The sequence below is a fragment of the Aspergillus vadensis genome (genome assembly GCF_003184925.1).
Source record: "Aspergillus vadensis CBS 113365 unplaced genomic scaffold BO88scaffold_39, whole genome shotgun sequence".
Classification (NCBI taxonomy): domain Eukaryota; kingdom Fungi; phylum Ascomycota; class Eurotiomycetes; order Eurotiales; family Aspergillaceae; genus Aspergillus; species Aspergillus vadensis.
This window is the reverse complement of record NW_020292077.1, coordinates 49744-66534: the sequence shown is the minus strand read 5'-3', so window position 1 is coordinate 66534 and position 16791 is coordinate 49744. Positions and strand designations below refer to the sequence as shown.

Here is a 16791-nt window from a genome sequence, read left to right as displayed (position 1 = left end):
CCCCCCCCGGAAAATATCAGAAATCCAGGCCCGGACAAGTCTAATCACCCCCAGATATCCTGTGGGTCAATTGTAGATGGTGACCATGGATATGATTGGACACACCACGTGATGATCTACATTTTAGAGCCATCGTCCTGCAACACCGTGCATTAGTTCCTGGCCTGTGCTGAGGTTGACATGCATGCTTGTGCTACTGTATCTGTGATATGATTGGTCACTAGGGTCATTCTGTCCTACATATTCATGCACAGGCCTGCATGAATCTCGCTTCTTGTGACCATGATACGGCCTATGCAGGGTTCATGTGCGGAGGATTGGAGGTGCTATTGGTGGGTTTGGGTCAAGACACCTGCACGGACTAGGTCTGTAGGTCAGGGCTCTTGGCGCTGTGAAGAGGACTTTGGCCGCTTTGGTCTGATAAGCGAGTACAAGTCAATTATGCCTGTATCTCAAGTAGCCTCGAGTTTGTCCTCTCTTAACATAACACTAATATCCTTATACGACGACGTGCCCCATCAAAGCCACTAGGATAGCCCCTCCCGGTTCAAGAAGCCCTCCCGAGATGGAATGCTCGTCTCTGAGTAAGATCCCCAGAGCTCATCGAAAAGGGTGTCCATATCTTGATCATCAGATATTGAAAGGAACTCGTCAATCCACGCCGTTTGATACGATGCTTCCGATGCCATCGTGCATTGATCCGGAACCACCAGACTATCCATACTTTGCGCAGTATTTGAGCCAACCTGACCGGTGCTGTCAAAACGATCTTTGTCCTTGATGTGGGGCCTGTTCGAATTTCGCACGATATCCAACAGCATTTGCACGGCTCGACTAATTCCATTCGCAGGCTGGCCCAACCTTACATGCTTATCTTGCAAGATGTGGCATATCTCAATAACGTCCGCTCTGCGGCGCTCTGAATCAGGCGAGTTCGGATGCGCCATCACATCTATTGTGAGCAGCAGCATAGCATTGAAAGTATGCTGGTCAACACTCTGCGAGCGGCCGAATATGTCAAGCAGCTGACTCCCGTGGACCGCCGTCATGCGACGGATCCGTAGGAGTCTCTCCGCGCACTCGATACCGATATTGTATGAACCTGCAAAGCCAGGGTCGGCGATACCTTTGGTGACGAACGGGCGGTGGAGGCGACCCAGGCGTGAGTAAATGCCATAGAGAAGCACAGCGCGCTGATGCGAGATGTAGGGCTGCTTCTTGGTCAAGTCTGTACGTTTCGCCTCGTCTTCTTCGTCTTCAAGACGGAAGAACCACGGTAGCTCCCTGAGGAAAGACATGTACTTGTCGCTTATTTCCAGTATGAGCGGGTATATGAGTTGTGATGGTTGTATAGTCTTTGCATGCTGAATTGCGTCCATGGATTCGCGACAGAGTTGGGCGAATTTGAGACGACAGAGGAAGAATGACATCGATGTTGGGTGACGGTCGGGTTTCGGGTGTCGATGAATACCCTCTTCGGTCAGATCTTCGTCTTCGATATTGGCAGGATACTTGACCGTCGTATGGTGAGGGCTGATCATGTAAATACCCTGCTGTGGGCCGGGTGCGCTTCCAAGTAGCCTGAGATGTGAGTAGTATGGTGAGTCATAAAGATTCAGTCTGCTTTTGAAGGAATGCATATAACTAACCAATCTGTACAAGTGAGGTGCCACCATAAACGGCGCTTCATCTCCTGTTCGAGGAGATCTTGCCCAACGTCTGACGATCCTGCATCTACATTATGCATCCCCATTTGAATTGCCTTCGCATACGCGAGGCTTTTCAGAGTATGAAATCTTTTTGATTGCCCTTCTGAATCCCAAAGAAGGACTAGGATGATCAAAGCGGATTGCAATGACATCATTGAGCACGAGAAAAGCTGATCCATTTGCAAAATGTGCTGAAGAGTGGTCTCTTTCCAACGGTGGGATTGTCCTGCGTGCAGGTGTAGCCCGTCAGATGATAGATGGAGCTGTCCACATTCTAGATAGAATGACGCGGAAGCAAATATGGCTAGAAGGAATATGATACTTTCGGCGGGAGGACTGGTTGACTGTGACAGCTGAGAATATACACTTTCAAGGAGACTGCGTGCCGATGGGGCATGGACTACACGACCCAAATAGTCTACTCCTTGAACGTAGTGTTCAAGCAGTGCCTTAGCTGTGTCAACCGGAGGGAGCTGCCGATCTATACCGCACTCCTGCGTTATTGCTGAGGGTGCTTGGCTCTGTAGACTTTTGTTTTCAGTTTTCGAATCCTTCAATTCTTCAGTCTGCGGGGACGCTGCAATGGATTCCAGATTGTCCCACTCCTCGTGGTTAACATTACGCAATACTGGCTTGGATTCAGGCTGGGGAGTAATAACCAGAGAATCTACGTCCCCCAGATTTGAGCCTTGGAGTGGGCTCTGACGTTCCAGCAACAGTTGTTCTACCCTCTTCAAGCGCTCCTTAACCTCCTGGATATCTCTGAGTGAGAATTAGCGCAATTGGTCAAATCACGTAGTTATTGAGGGCAGACCTTTCTAACGACGGAGTGCCTATGTACGTAGCCGGAGCACTATCATTGACACCTGTTTGGACCGCTGGATGCAGGGTCCCTCCTGCCACTGCGTGGGTCAACTTCCAAGCATAAGCAACATTGTAACTCAGCTTACATGAAACATATTCACAGGTTGTATCTCTAGCTACGCAACTGGAGCAAGGGCGTTGCTTGTCACATCGGATCTTCTTGAGCCGGCAGAACTCACATGACGCTGGCTGTTGCCAAGCACTTCGTTTTGTCGGCCCTACGGCCTGGTCAGGGATTGGCCGCTTAAGCGAGCGCATCTCTAGGTACATAAACAAGCTCTTGGTGCACGGAAAGTTGCTTGTGGGGAGGACGTGGATAATTATTGATGTTATCGATGACTCAATATGCTGATGTCCCTGGTCACTCGGACCACCGCGGACCTCCGATCCAATCAGCTTGCTTAGAATCCATCGCCTTCCCCACAGACTATACTTGATTAGATCTAGTCTCTGATTGATATAGAAGTAAATCAATAACTCACAGCTTCATTGCAGTAATATAAATACCTGACGCAAGTACAAGCACAAAACGAATCCGGATCAAGGTTCCTCGTCTTTGATTCCACATTTCCATATCAATTAACTTGCCAAATCATTCAATCCACCCACTGAAATCTTTCATCGCTGCCAGGATGGACACACAAGACGGTACCGACGAGAAGGAACGCCAGGACACAGGCCCTTCACAGACAAAGTCGAATGACTTCCCAGACGGCGGTCTCCGTGCATGGCTTGTAGTAGTCGGAGCGTTCTTTGGACTATTTACGAGCTTCGGCTGGACAAATTGTGAGCCACATATCTACTCTTGAAATACTTTGGCTTATTCATTATGTATTGCGCAGGCGTGGGCATTTTCCAGGCATACTATCAAACCCACCAGCTGCGAACCTTGTCGGCAAGCACAGTGTCGTGGATTCCTGCCATATCTATGTTCATGATGTTCATCACGGTAAGTTACATATTCTCATCCGCCTTTAACGCTCTATTGTTGCCATGAGTTCTCAATAAAAGAAGAATATAACTGAGAAATTTCCAAACTGACTCATCTAATCACCCCCTAGGGCCCCTTTGTTGGCCGGCTATTTGACGCATACGGACCCCGATGGCTTCTCCTCACAGGATCCTTGCTACACGTATTCGGACTAATGATGACTTCGCTGTCCTCACAATACTACCAGTTCATTCTTTCCCAATCGATCTGCAGCCCCCTTGGCGCAAGCATGGTCCTCTACTCCTCGTTCAATTGCGTGGCGACCTGGTTTCGCCAAAAGCGCGCTCTGGCAATGGGCATTACCGCGAGCGGCTCAAGCCTAGGTGGCGTTATCATGCCGATCCTGGTTGATCACATCATCACGCGACATGGATTTGGTTGGGCGATGCGTATATGCGCCTTCTTGATGCTGGGATTGCTGGCTGTGACGAATTTGACTGTTCGCTCGCGTTTGCGGCCGAAACCCACAGCTTTGACTTTGACTAGTTACTTCAAGGGGTTTACTGATGTTCCCTTCGTCCTGGTGACGCTGGCGAGTTTCTTGTATTCGATGGGGATGTTTATTCCTATTACCTACATGGTCACATACGGCGAGCATGTGGGGATGAGTACGGGTCTCGCCGGGTATCTAGTCTCGATATTCAATGCTGCAAGGTAAGATGTCAACTCTGAAAGTAAACTCGAGCTTGGGAGAGCTCGGTCATTCTAAAAAAAAAAAAAAAAAAAAAAAAAAAAAAAAGGGCATGCTGACCAACGCTGTAGTGGCATCGGCCGAATCCTACCAGGTTACGCCGCAGACAAACTCGGCAACTTCAACATCTCAATCTGCGCAGCGGGCCTGTCGACAATCTTCGTCCTTGGGCTATGGCTCCCCGGCCACTCCAACGCAACGGCCATCGTGTTCGCTGCAGCGTTTGGATTCAGCTCGGGCACATACACGGCACTCAGCCCAGCCTTGGTCGCCCAGATCTCGAATATCCATGAGATTGGCACACGGTCAGGAGCGCTGTATGCTTTCATGTCAATCTCGGCCCTTGTAGGCAGCCCTAACGGTGGTTCCTTGATTGCGGCGGCGGATGGCGAGTACTGGAAGTTGCAGGTCTTCACCGGTGTGATGCTTGCGGGCGGGACGTTGTTCTATGCTCTGGCTCGCCTTTACCTGTCCAAGGGGAAGATTTGGGCGAAAGTATGATGATACGTACATTATTTTCATAATATCTAAGGGCCAAGTCTCCGGTGCTTGGTCGTTGAAGATCATATTGTCATCATTCGACAGGTTTCAGAGGTTCCCTGGCGCTTGTCCCTTCGCTACTAATTCTTTCGATATTCAATATGTTGATCGTACTTCCAAGATCCCAAATCATAGAATGCTGTTTGGATTTACATATTAAGGCAACTAATTGGATACGTTCAATGCCACCCGAGGATTGCGCATGGCATATATATCACCTATTTGACAGCCAGGACGGTTCTAATCACTCCTCCACCTTGGCTACCTCCCTAAAACAAAGATGTTTGAAATACCAAAGATCAATCCACAGAACAGATTACTACTACGGTATGAACCACACTTAAACGACCAACTGACCATCCATCTCATTGACAATCTAGGTACACACCACAACCATCTCAACATCAGCACTACTCAATAGAAAAAAATCATATCCTCATATCCTGACCAGCAAGCATGACATAACTAAATCACATCCATCCAGATCCAGCATCCATTCTCATCACCTTAATTCCCCCGCCCGTTCATCCATCTACCCACCCACTTTGACCACCATTTTGTTAATAAGCCGTGTCGATCCTTTAAGCAAAGAACTGCTTAAACGAAGACGGCGCAGTCGGCACAGCCCCACTAGTAGGAACAGCCGAGCTGGACGGAATAGCCGAACTAGACGAAGGAGCCGGGAGGTTCAGACCACCGGGCGAGAACGACAACGGAGTCGGAAGGCTGAGAGAGGGCTCGGAGTCCGATGCGGAGGATGAAGAGTCGCTGTCGCTGGAGTCGGAAGAGCTGCTGCTGGGCTCAGGAAGGCTGATGCTGGGGAAGGCAGCGCTGGGCTGGGGGGCACTGCCGCTTGCTTCGGGCTGGGGGGCGTCGCCGCTGGGCTGAGCCGGGGCGGAGGAGTCACCGGTGGACGAGGAGGAGCTGGAGCCGCCCCCGAGAGAGCCCAAAATGCCGGAGAGTCCGCCGAAGGGGTCGCTACTGGAGGGCTGGGAGGAGCTAGAGGGGCCGCTGGAAGACTCGGAGGAGTCGCTTCCGAGCCCGCCAAAGATACCGGAGAGCCCGCTGAGAGGGTCGCTGCTGGAGGGTTGAGAGGAGCTGGAAGGACTGCTAGAAGACTGGGAAGAGTCGCCTCCGAGCCCGCCAAAGATACCGGAGAGTCCGCCGAGAGGGCTGCCGCTGGAGGGCTGGGCAGAGCTAGAAGATTCGCTGGAGGAGCCTCCGAGGCCGCTGAGGAAGTCGGGAATTCCGCCAGAGGATGAGCCGCTGGAGGGTGAGGGCGAGCCGCCGGATTGGGAGGAGGAAGAGCCACTACCACCCAAGCCGGATAGGCCTCCGAAGGGACTGGAGGATGAGCCGGAGGAGTCGCCGCCGCCGCCGAGGGACGGGCCTCCCGAGCCACCGCCGAATAATTGACCACCAGAGGATCCGCCTCCAGGGGCCTCACCACCGCCGAATTGGCGCTTCTCGGATGGAAGTCCGGTGGGAAGGGTGATGCCGAGGCCGGACAGGTCGGGAAGACCAGATGGCAGGAGCTGAGACAGTCCTTGCGAGTCTGTAGGGAGTGCAGCACCAGAGGGCAGAGAGAAAGGCACGTCCCGGCGCTTCAAGCCTAGGTCGGACAGATCCGTAGGCAGAGAGAAGCTAGGTAGGCCTGAGGGGAGGGAGAGGCCAGACGGAAGGGAAAGGCCAGTCGGAATTAGACCGCTTGGGATAGGGAAGGGAAGGAGGTCGGAGAGATCCTGTCTCTTCTCGACCGGAGTCGGCAAGGCCAGGGCACAGCCCGCAAGGCACACCGGTGCGACGTGTTGGAATTTCATTGCAGTAATTGTTGTTCTAAGTGTTGTGGAAAGAAAGGATGAGGAGCTTGAGAGCTGCAACTGTCAGGTTTGAAGGAAAGGAAGCGATGAAGCCTGATTGACAGTCGGTAGGGGACGCGGACCACGAGGATCCTTTATATGTCTGCCGATGGGTGACGCTCGCGAAGAGGTGATATGCTGATAGTCATAGGGGTTCAACATGCCGTTCGTGAGGGTTGATCGGATGAGATCATCGATGAACCAGGTTTTGCAATGGGTTGAGCACGCGTTCCCAGATGATGCAAGCGGCATCTTACTATTGCGAAACAGAACCAACATCAATCCGCTTCATGAGCAAGTTTGGCTTCGGAGTCGGTTGCTGTGTCAGACGCCTAACTCTAAACCGCAGGGATCTTGAAACACTGGCGGGCTCGGGGGTTTAGTCCAAGACAGAAATTGATCGATGCTCCCAAAAATGAGGCCGAACCGTTAGAGTGAGGGAACGGACCCAGCCTTCTTCGACACGTCCGTCATGGCACCACCAGCCACTGTATGATGTTGGTAGCCAATTTACCCCAGATGAGCCCATGAAACATTCTCTGTGTGATGTATACAGACGAAGTCAGGGTCTTGGGGTACACATCAATCACTAGCGAGTCCCTGCCCATGTGAGTGCAATCGCCAACGTGGAGAGCCATGGGTCTAAAGCCGTCCTTCGGAACGGCCGTGGATCATGGTGAACTCAGCCGCCAATCGGAGTGAATAATTGCAACCATGTTCCTGATCCGCGTCTCAAGCATCCAGGGCAATTGATCAGTGCCCGAGGTACATTCTGGGCTGGTTGCGTCAGCCCTGATCCTATCCTTGAATTGTTGACGGTCCCTTGGCCTTTGTATTGAGAGTCATTGTTGCAGATGCCAAAAAGTATGGGGGACGAGATCAGTCGCTGAGGGAATCCCAGAACCTGGTAACTCCAGTCTTAAGTCCTTAACTAGACAGCCCTGCCACTTGTTAGAGAATAAAGCTTAAGGGAGAATGCCTGCCAGACCGTTGTCCGTCAGCTATAGTACTTGTGATGTATCAAAGTTCAAGGCTGTGGGGAGACGGCTCGGTGTTCCTCCTTATGGTGGACGGGATATGGCTTATCCGCCCGCCATCTGGATCGTGTACGCGGCCTAGGAGGGCAAGGCCATTTCTAAATCTTCTGGAACTCCCATCCCGCAGACCCAAAAAGAAGAACAAGTTGGGATTGGGCAGATGTGGAGCAATTCCAGGTCGATCGGCGGATTTCTCTCCCACTCGCTCATCGTCACGTGCATACCCCTAGATAGTACTCTTTATGCCTAAGGCAGACAAGGTACCGCAACAAGGGACTTTACAATATACGGAGTGATAACCCTTTGCCGTTCATACAGGCTATAGCCTATTTTCAAAGCGGGTCTAGCACCCACTTTATCAAGCAATGAAGAGGGGTTTAGGTAACTGGCATGGGGGTACAATGATCTGCACTTTGGTTAGCATACCCCAAACTGCTACCTCCTTATGATACAACATATTGAAAGCGTGACTCTTCAATAATTTGCCAATATATGCACAAATGCCGCCTAAAATCGGAATTTCTGCCTGTAAGCAGGGAGCTAGTATCTTTGCTAATGACCCGTCAGATTATGCGACTGCTTAGAAAAAGCTGAGGCCAGTCAGACTACCATGTTGGTGACTTACAATACTAGCACTGTAGCCGTACTGTCCAGTTCAACAGGTTCTACAACTATTTATATTCACCACACCCTGTCTATGCGTTCGAGCCTCTGTTCCTCTCCCTCTTGTCCACAGACAGACCTCCAGGCAGCGTTTAGCTTTATCTCCTTCATAGACAACCACCGGACAAGATGAAGCTTCTACAAACTTTTCTGTTCATTTTTGCCGCTGTACTATCCGTGAATGCTGCTATGGCAGAAGGGTGAGCCGCAAATGTGTTGAAATCCCTGAGTTCATAGATATAATGAATTCAATCTGATTCGAGTCTTAGACGGCAGGGTGGAGGGACCTTGAGCCCAGGACAGCACGAAAGACATGGCAAGAGAGCCCAGCAGCACTACGATTTATCCCAAGACACGGAGACTGGGGGTGCCTATTCAGACCCGCCCGATCCAGCTGCGTAGAATAGTACCTCTAGCACTATCCATCCTTGATGGCAAGTCTCCGAATACTAAGGATTGAGCTAAAGTAAGTATTGAGGATCAAGCACCACTCTATGGAACCTCGAGACTGATAATAAACTAGAAAGCAAGAGTGTGGAGAGACAGGACTGTGGTATTCGATGTAATCTCTCTGACCTCCTACTGGATCGGAAGTATACCATATTCGAGGAAATTGCCGTGAAGCTTGGTTCTGTTTGTCATTGTGACTTCGACGTCGCTTAGTTCTGTCCTCTAGGAATAAAGAATAACTATTTTCAGTCCCACTCTAGTAATAGACTATGACGTGCTCTGTTGTTTGGCGAATGCTTCTGCCCATATAGGCAAAGCTCAATCAGGTATTCTGAGTGTGTGGTACGGGGAATCCCGAATACTCACCCCGTAGAAATACTTATATCGCACTTTACAAAAACATTCTATTGTACAAACGCTGTTTCATCTCACATGATGCTCACCACGATTGACTGATAAGACTGATAAGGACAACAAGCCAGATGTCACAGCTAAGGACATTCCTGCTCTATTGGAACGTTCTTGCACGGTGCCTCATCGAGTTCAAAAGCATCCAAGGGCTTCACAGGCTCATAGTCCAGTACAGCCTTTTCTTGATAGTCTATAAAGGCTGAATCTTGCGGCATTTGTGCCAGGTGCCAAAGTCAGGTTGTGATTTATTGTTTCCCTTAACCCAACTCCTTGTCAAGACTCCAGCGTCCCCGTTACACTGAACCACCTGCCTTAGTATGTCTATGCAATGATCTGCTGCATGTTAGGCATGTCGTTAATAACGTATAGACAGCTTACCAGTGTGCGCGCGGATCATCCCTGGTGAGGAACGAAACGAGAGTGGTTGATTTTCAGGCTGCATGTAGTAATCGTAATAAGTGTATTGCCGGACAAGATTCAAGCAATGGAGCTATGGAAGTCAGCAAGATTGTTAAGAAACAAGCATGGTTAGCGACTAATGATCATACCTGGTGAAATACTTCAATCCCACCAACATAACCGTCACCAAGAGCTGGGGGAGCTTTGACTTGAGTCAATGGCTTCTTCATGCGAAGCATGTCATCCGCAGAGACTTGGATAGTCCACACTGTACTACTTTAATGTACACACTGATATTAGCTGGGATTTTAGCCTACTGTGTGTGATGTTCTCCCATGCCTCATCCAGAGCTGGGCTGGGTGCTCCTTTCCATGGGTTCACATCATGCAAATCACCTTGAAACCTTACATCCTCGTACTCAACAAGACCAACTAAGGGTGCTTTTCTCAAGCAAGTAAGTAACCCGAAATACAAAGAAATAGATGAGGACACAACTTACAGTACGGCGAAAGCTTCTTGGCACAATCAAGGTCGGTAGGGACTGGGTGCCATATCCATCCCGACACCGCTATACATATGCACAAGGAGAAGATCATAATGTGGAGGAACCATATACATGGATACGGTTTTCTTGCATGGGGTAGCACCTGATCGTCCACTTCATCGCCTGTGAGCCGCTTGGACTCGTCGCTGGACAATGGATAGTACTCAGGTGGACTATGCATCCTGGAACAGCTCCTCAAAGAAATAAGTGAAAATTGAAGATGTAACAGAACACTAAGTCTCAGAAATAACAGCAGCGTGCTAATTCCGATGGTTTGATTTGCCTTAGCATTCAGCATCCTCCTAAATAGAGATTATTGCGCCTACACAGCCTTCAAAATTCCGCCGAGTAAGTATCTGAGAGATCATATGACGCCTGCAGGGCTATCCCCTTACTTCGATCATTCAATATCCTGTGAACATTTAATATTGGCTGAATTTCAACGGTTACACTGATTATAACCACCTCATAGTAGGGAATAGCTTTGAAGTGGTAATCGATTTCGTTCAATATATACTGCTTATTAATCCTGAGCCTCACCAGAACTAGCTGATCCAATGATTGGGAAAGAAGCAGGAAATGATAATCATTGCCCCAGGCTTGTGTTTACTGTATGAGCTATGAAAACTGTTCTCAACGAGGACTGTGGCTATTGTTCAATGAGATTATGCAAGTCGTTTTCGACATGAATCAAGCATACTCGATCAAGATACTTCAGAGCTCCTGTCGAATCAATAGCAAATACGGGAATGGTTAGTTTATTCCGTTCGCCAAATGAGCTTATCAATTGGTAGACGTGTCACATACTGTCTACAACCCCCGGGGAACAGTTCTCCCTAAGTAACACGGCAGATTCGACGTGGAACTCAACTGCCTTTATGACACAAATGCAGTCACGGTCAAGTTCAGTCCCATATGCCATCGGGCAGTGGACCTTTGCGCCGGCTTCCATGAAGGAATTATGCTGCAATAGTAATTAATCCAGGATTAATCAATTATTTATCACGAAAGGTAGCGCAAAGGGGCACAAGAATCTCACTATGCAATGGCCTGCTGCCTGTTGCTGGGATAATGTAGCTAGAACCAGCGGCATAGAAGCAAATAAAAGGATCATAGCCTTGAACATACTGAGAGAATTGTGACGCTTGGTCGAACGCACAAGCTTTCTCCTGCACGCTGCATTTCAAAGGAGATTCATAAAGCGGCTAGTGGTGGTATATTAAATAGAAGTTACATTACTGGTTTAATTCTTTTGGTAGTCGTCAAAGAGGGTAACTTATTGGGTCTTTCTTCACGGGATTAGCATCGATAGTGTTACTGACATAACTCATTAATAGAGATCGTGGTCTTCGGGAGACATCGGTTCCCTGATCGGGAGGTCTAATGGCATCAACAAGCAAGGTGGGTATAAGTGGCGTGCTATTGTACCAAGCGTACAGACAAGCTACTGTATGTAGCAATCAATCCCGAATGGTAATAGAGGAGGAGACCATGCATTCATCTCTCAAAATCTGATAATGGCAAAGCCCTTACAGTATGACCTATCTAGCCGACGAACATTCCTTAAAAAAGGTTCTGCCCCTGGCATAAGTGATGTCGTATCAAGTCTGACTTTTGTCTACATGCAGGTGAGCTCTTGACAACTGCTCTCAACTCGTATTTAGCTGTCATTAGAAGGCGGTATGCACTCTACAAACGAAGGACCTTTTCCTCCAGGGCTGGTCTACATTTGGCCATAAGCAATCGTATTGCGAAGCTGAGAACCAGAGTCTTGTCGCCAGAAACGGATGAGAAATATCCCGCGATAGCGCGTCACTAGTTGTACACAGTAATACAGAGATGGCCGAAGAATCTGATACGGAATCAATCCAATCAAAACCTTTTCATGAGGCTGAGGTGCATATAATCTGCTATATCACATATACATGCACGCTTTCGGCCGCTGTTTCGATTTATTAGACTTGGCGTCGGATATTGGCAATGAAACGGCAGAACAAGGAAAAAGAAGATTGCCTATTCCGCCCAAGTTTATCCAAACTGCAAAGACTTATTTAAGAATTGGCAATAACCACTATTTATTAGCTTATATCATTATTCAAACCCGTCTCGTTGAAGTCGATGCCAGTCTCCACATCCACACCTACACACTCTCTGCCTTGCGGTTACATTGTGAAGCTCCATCTGTAATATTCATTTGACAGGAAACAATGCGATCCCTCTTCATTGCCGTGGCCTTCTTGTCCGTCGCCTTTGGAGCAGCCCTTCCGGGTATAACAAACAACTACCAACTCCTGAGCGGTATTCATCTCATGGATAACCATGACAACCACGACCATAGTTACATAGACGATGGAAAAGGCAATCTTAATGTACCAGTTGCGATTGTAAGTAATAATGTCTGGGCTCTACATGCCAAATTCTCTGCTACTAACACTATCCGAAATTAATAGCCAATCCATCCATAATTGGGCTTGCTCTGATATAGGGGCGGGGGCTGCAGGGATAGTATGGGATCTTAGTGGGATTTGGTCGCCATATTCACGATTGTTTACCCTCGAGGGGTTCCTCTCTTTGCTTTCTGATATATGGCTCTGTAAAAAAATTACGACTAATGGTCAGGCTCCCACCTGACAGATTGGCATGCCCCGGTGGACGCGATAGCCACCAACCAAGCGAAATCCTGTCACAAACGCGTGTAACCAAGTCTTTATAATGCTGGTCTTACATTGTTGAAGCCTGTACATAAGCCTGCTTAGAGATGGCTATCACTACATAGAAAGATTGACTGTGCATTCTCGCCAACTAGCACAGCAGTTCTAACCAATATCCAAGGATATATTGACTAGACTAATATCACTGATTTTCGTGATCTTTCCAGCGGAAAGGGTCAAATGGAGTACCCATGCCTCGAACCCGGTTTTTCTGAAACTCATTCTATCAGTAGATGCATTCGAGTATGGTGCAACATGGGTCATAGCATACAAGGGCATGACCACCACAGGCGCTTACGCAAGCAACCCTACCAGAGCGAAAGTAAAGCATGAAACGCACCTTGACTGGTGATACTTGGGAAACAAGTGTGATCTTGGCAATGCAAGCCCTCCAGACATCACTGGAGACACGCTCCCTTGGGGGAAAGTGCGATATCGCTCAAGTCCAATTTTTAGGCCCCGGGATTACCCCAAGGCCCACAGATGTTTCAGGTGCACTGGAAAAAGACCATTCTGACGTAATGAATGCAACCAACTAGACCAGATTGCTTGGGTAATCAGAGGAATCAGCGCAACAGTGCATAAGTGTGATTCCTTCTTCGGGCCTGGATAACCTCCTCCTGGAAACTTCGGAGAGGCTTGCGATGGTGTGATCGTAGACGGGATTCACGAGCTTTCGACACATGTGAGTCATTTCGTCAAAGGACCTTATGCGAGTTGTAGTTGTTTAGCAGATATTGGGGCTTTTGATGATAAAACTTCCTCAAAGTAGTCGAACTCGGAGGTACCTTCTGCACGTTTCAAGTACGCGATAATTAAAAAGCAACTCACCACGAGGGCATAAGACTGTTCGACTCGAGAGCCGTGCAGTAGACGGCACGCGACACACTGCGCAGTTATCGCTGGACTTTATGCATGTCTTTCTTCAGGTATGGCCAGACATACTCGCAGCAGGCTTCGTCAGAGTCACAACGATCTTGACGCATCTGAACGGTTGTATGAGAGGGTTCCATGACCTGAGCCGAAAATAGCGTGGTATACTACAATAAGGAGAGTTGCTGACCCAATTGAGGGTTGTGGATGCCAGCTTCGCTATTCTGCGACCTAATGAGTACACCAAATAATCAAGCTTTCACTCAACATGAGAGTCCAGTATGAGGATGAAAGAGCATTCGTTCATATTACTCCGCATCCCCCGATACGGCAAGTTGAGCTGTGATCCAAGAACCGCTACTCAGAGTGTTTCGGAGTCTTTCCGAACTCGATGAATACCATCACAATTGCAGTTGGATACTGAGAGACTCCAACCGATGCCACAAGCTGATTGGTCGTGATGCATGGAAAGGAACCGGTTAGGTGTAACGCTGGCCAATGGTAGTGCTTATACAACTGACTAACTCCAGCCACGTGACGGGAGGCTGAGATGAACCAGTCAGCGTCGAGAATGAAGAAAAATGAGATAAACGCAAAGTGAACCGTGCTTCGGAACCGCAATGGTTAGGTCTCGTCGTTGATAGGCCGCAGAAACATAGATTAGGGACAGAAGCTTCTGTGAGTACTATATTCCTGCATAGAAATGGGCTGGATGATCACCCGCGCCCATGTCGGTGTATTACTGGGCTCCGCTGACGCCATCCGCGCTATGATTGGCATCAAGATAGCTGGCTAGAACAACTCAGAAACTGACCCCTTGCAATCCAGGATAACCTCAACCACCAACCCTGAGGGTGTGCAATTCCTTGAGCTATAGAACATCGGTTTGCATACCACCGACGCGTTAGAGCTTGCGTCGAAATGTCTCCAATCAAAAGCGTGGCTGTCATTGGCACGGGGCCTGCGGGCGCCATTGCCGTGGACGCCCTGATGCAGGAGAAAGCATTTGACCGGGTGCGCGTATTCGAGAGACAGGAAAAAGCCGGTGGGTGCTGGTATGTCTATACAACTGCTACCAGAGGTTTTGGGAGCAATTCTTTGCTGGTTTACGCGACCGATAGTTAATCGACACTAGGGTTTCGCGAGACGAGAAACAGGTGCCTTTGGATGTCGATAAGCTATCAACAAGGACAGCGGATGCTCCTATCCCAGTTCCGTCCGATTTGCCTGCGTTCACACCAGCATTGACCCAGCATCGCTTTACTGACTCCCATATCTACCCGAACTTGCATACCAATGTGGATGTTGCGACCATGGAGTATTCCCAAGAGTCAATCCCGACAATCCGCTCGGAGATGTCAATCGCGGTGCATGGGCCAGACACCCCTTTCCGTCACCATACCGTGATTCGGCAGTATGTTGAGGATCTTCTGAACCGCAATGGTTATCAAGATCTTGTAGAATACAACACGACCGTGGAACGTGCGGTCAAAAACCCCAAGACCGGTAAATGGGAACTGGTCTTGCGGCGGGCTGGCAAGCCGGGTGGGTATGACTACTGGTGGAGTGAGACGTTTGATGCACTGGTGGTTGCCTCGGGGCACTTTTCTGTGCCTTATATCCCCTCTATTCCCGGCCTGAAAGAATGGATCGACAAAGACCCAGAGAGCGTGTTGCACACGAAGCAGTATCGTGGTCCCGAACGCTATCGCGGAAAGGTATGGAGCTATCTCAACTCCAATTCAACAATTGGTGTTAACAATGTATAGAAAGTCGTCACCGTTGGAGCTTCGGTGTCTGCGGCAGATAGAGCAGTCAGCCTGATCGGCTCTGCGCAATCCCCCATCCACGCTGTGGTCCGGGGTCGGTATAATCCTTATTTTGGGGATTATGCGTTTAGACACCCGTCAATCGATCGCAAACCACCCATTTCGCGCGTTTCCAGTGACAACGGGCAGAGGACGGTGTACTTCGAAGATGGGACCTCGGTCTCGGATGTGGACTATATCATCTTCGGAACGGGCTTCACCTGGGCATTGCCCTACCTGCCGGAAATCCCGACCAGAAATAACCGAATCCCGGATCTATACCTGCACGTCTTCCACCAGAACGATCCAACGCTGGCATTCTTGGGAGCGGTATGTACTCATGCTCGTCTTTTCCCGTATCGAACGACTCGAGCTAATATTCGAACCAGGTTGGCGCCGGATTGACTTTCAAGATCTTCGAATGGCAGGCAGTGGCTGCAGCGCGGGTCCTGGCTGGCAAGGCCCAATTGCCACCCTTGGAGGAGCAGCAGAAATGGGAACAAGATCGTATTGCAAAGAAGGGTGATGGACCTGCGTTCAGTGTCATCAACCCGGATTTCCGGGAATATTTCGAGACCCTGCGCCAATTGGCGGGTAACCCCAAGGCAGGTGAGCCGGGGCGTGTCCTACCTCCCTTTGAACAGGAGTGGTTGGATTTGTTCAATGCTGGGCATGAGCGCCGGATTCGGATGTGGCAAAAGGCCAACGAGGCGGCGGCGAAGAGTAAATTGTAGATGATGCTCATTCGGGATTTTGTTCTTATTTACGGACTATTTTGGCACTAGTATAGCGCTCATTGCTTAGACGTAATATTTAGGCTATATACACCGGGTCACACGGTCCCCGTCCCCGTTTCAAGCTTACCTCTCTTTGATCCTCCCTCAAATTAATCAATCAATCGCAATCATACCACCGAATCCCCGCATCATTCTCTCGTAGAACACTCGTCCAGTCCTGCGAAATGCAAGCTTCTATCGGAAGCCGGTTTCGCCGATCTGCAGGCTAACGGGACTACTGCGGTCGGTTCCTATTCTCCTGAGAAATCCCTCCAATAGAGGCACAGTATACCTCGGTTTTAATGTAGGTAGCTGCAGCTAGTAGAATTGTTCTCTGCTCATTCCCCATCATTCGACAGTGTGATCATCTCATCAATCATACGCTGGGTTAACCCGCGGCGGCGATAAAATGGTCCCCTTTCCCCTTCTCCGCTGCACTTCAGCCTTCGACTCCAAGCATCCAGC

General features: G+C 49.3%; 5 protein-coding genes across 5 annotated transcripts; 2 read left to right on the top strand and 3 right to left on the bottom strand.

Annotated features, from left to right (window-relative positions):
* Window positions 1-423: 423 nt before the first annotated feature.
* BO88DRAFT_398897 (fungal specific transcription factor domain-containing protein) lies at window positions 424-1753 on the bottom strand (the record flags this gene model as incomplete). The annotated part of the gene is made up of 2 exons (XM_025705341.1): window positions 424-1581; window positions 1650-1753. 2 exons carry the CDS (start codon window positions 1751-1753, stop codon window positions 528-530), a joined length of 1158 nt encoding a protein of 385 aa, XP_025557334.1. The 3' UTR covers window positions 424-527.
* Window positions 1754-3166: 1413 nt separating this feature from the next.
* On the top strand, window positions 3167-4756 carry BO88DRAFT_476204 (putative MFS monocarboxylate transporter (Mct); the record flags this gene model as incomplete). The annotated part of the gene is made up of 4 exons (XM_025711921.1): window positions 3167-3359; window positions 3416-3522; window positions 3635-4218; window positions 4327-4756. Exons 1-4 carry the CDS (start codon window positions 3206-3208, stop codon window positions 4754-4756), a joined length of 1275 nt encoding a protein of 424 aa, XP_025557333.1. The 5' UTR covers window positions 3167-3205.
* Window positions 4757-5345: 589 nt separating this feature from the next.
* BO88DRAFT_476198 (extracellular proline-rich protein) lies at window positions 5346-6897 on the bottom strand. Its single transcript, XM_025711920.1, has one exon. It carries the CDS (start codon window positions 6613-6615, stop codon window positions 5377-5379), a length of 1239 nt encoding a protein of 412 aa, XP_025557332.1. The 5' UTR covers window positions 6616-6897; the 3' UTR covers window positions 5346-5376.
* Window positions 6898-9405: 2508 nt separating this feature from the next.
* Window positions 9406-10339, bottom strand: BO88DRAFT_353118 (oxidase ustYa family protein; the record flags this gene model as incomplete). Its single annotated transcript, XM_025703624.1, has 5 exons — window positions 9406-9551; window positions 9594-9705; window positions 9764-9867; window positions 9932-10054; window positions 10114-10339. 5 exons carry the CDS (start codon window positions 10337-10339, stop codon window positions 9406-9408), a joined length of 711 nt encoding a protein of 236 aa, XP_025557331.1.
* A 4026-nt stretch (window positions 10340-14365) lies between these two features.
* BO88DRAFT_447582 (monooxygenase) lies at window positions 14366-16396 on the top strand. The gene is made up of 4 exons (XM_025710387.1): window positions 14366-14797; window positions 14878-15460; window positions 15512-15880; window positions 15940-16396. The coding sequence occupies exons 1-4, from the start codon at window positions 14664-14666 to the stop codon at window positions 16282-16284; spliced, it is 1431 nt and encodes a 476-aa protein (XP_025557330.1). The 5' UTR covers window positions 14366-14663; the 3' UTR covers window positions 16285-16396.
* The last annotated feature ends 395 nt before the right edge of the window (window positions 16397-16791 follow it).

Bases quoted from the DNA above. Each gene is read 5' to 3' on its own strand.
- BO88DRAFT_476198 (XM_025711920.1), bottom strand. From the start codon at position 6,615: ATGAAATTCCAACACGTCGCACCGGTGTGCCTTGCGGGCTGTGCCCTG.
- BO88DRAFT_447582 (XM_025710387.1), top strand. From the start codon at position 14,664: ATGTCTCCAATCAAAAGCGTGGCTGTCATTGGCACGGGGCCTGCGGGC. The intron at 15,461-15,511 runs GTATGGAGCTAT...AACAATGTATAG, and splicing joins CCGAACGCTATCGCGGAAAG to AAAGTCGTCACCGTTGGAGC. The intron at 15,881-15,939 runs GTATGTACTCAT...TATTCGAACCAG, and splicing joins CGCTGGCATTCTTGGGAGCG to GTTGGCGCCGGATTGACTTT.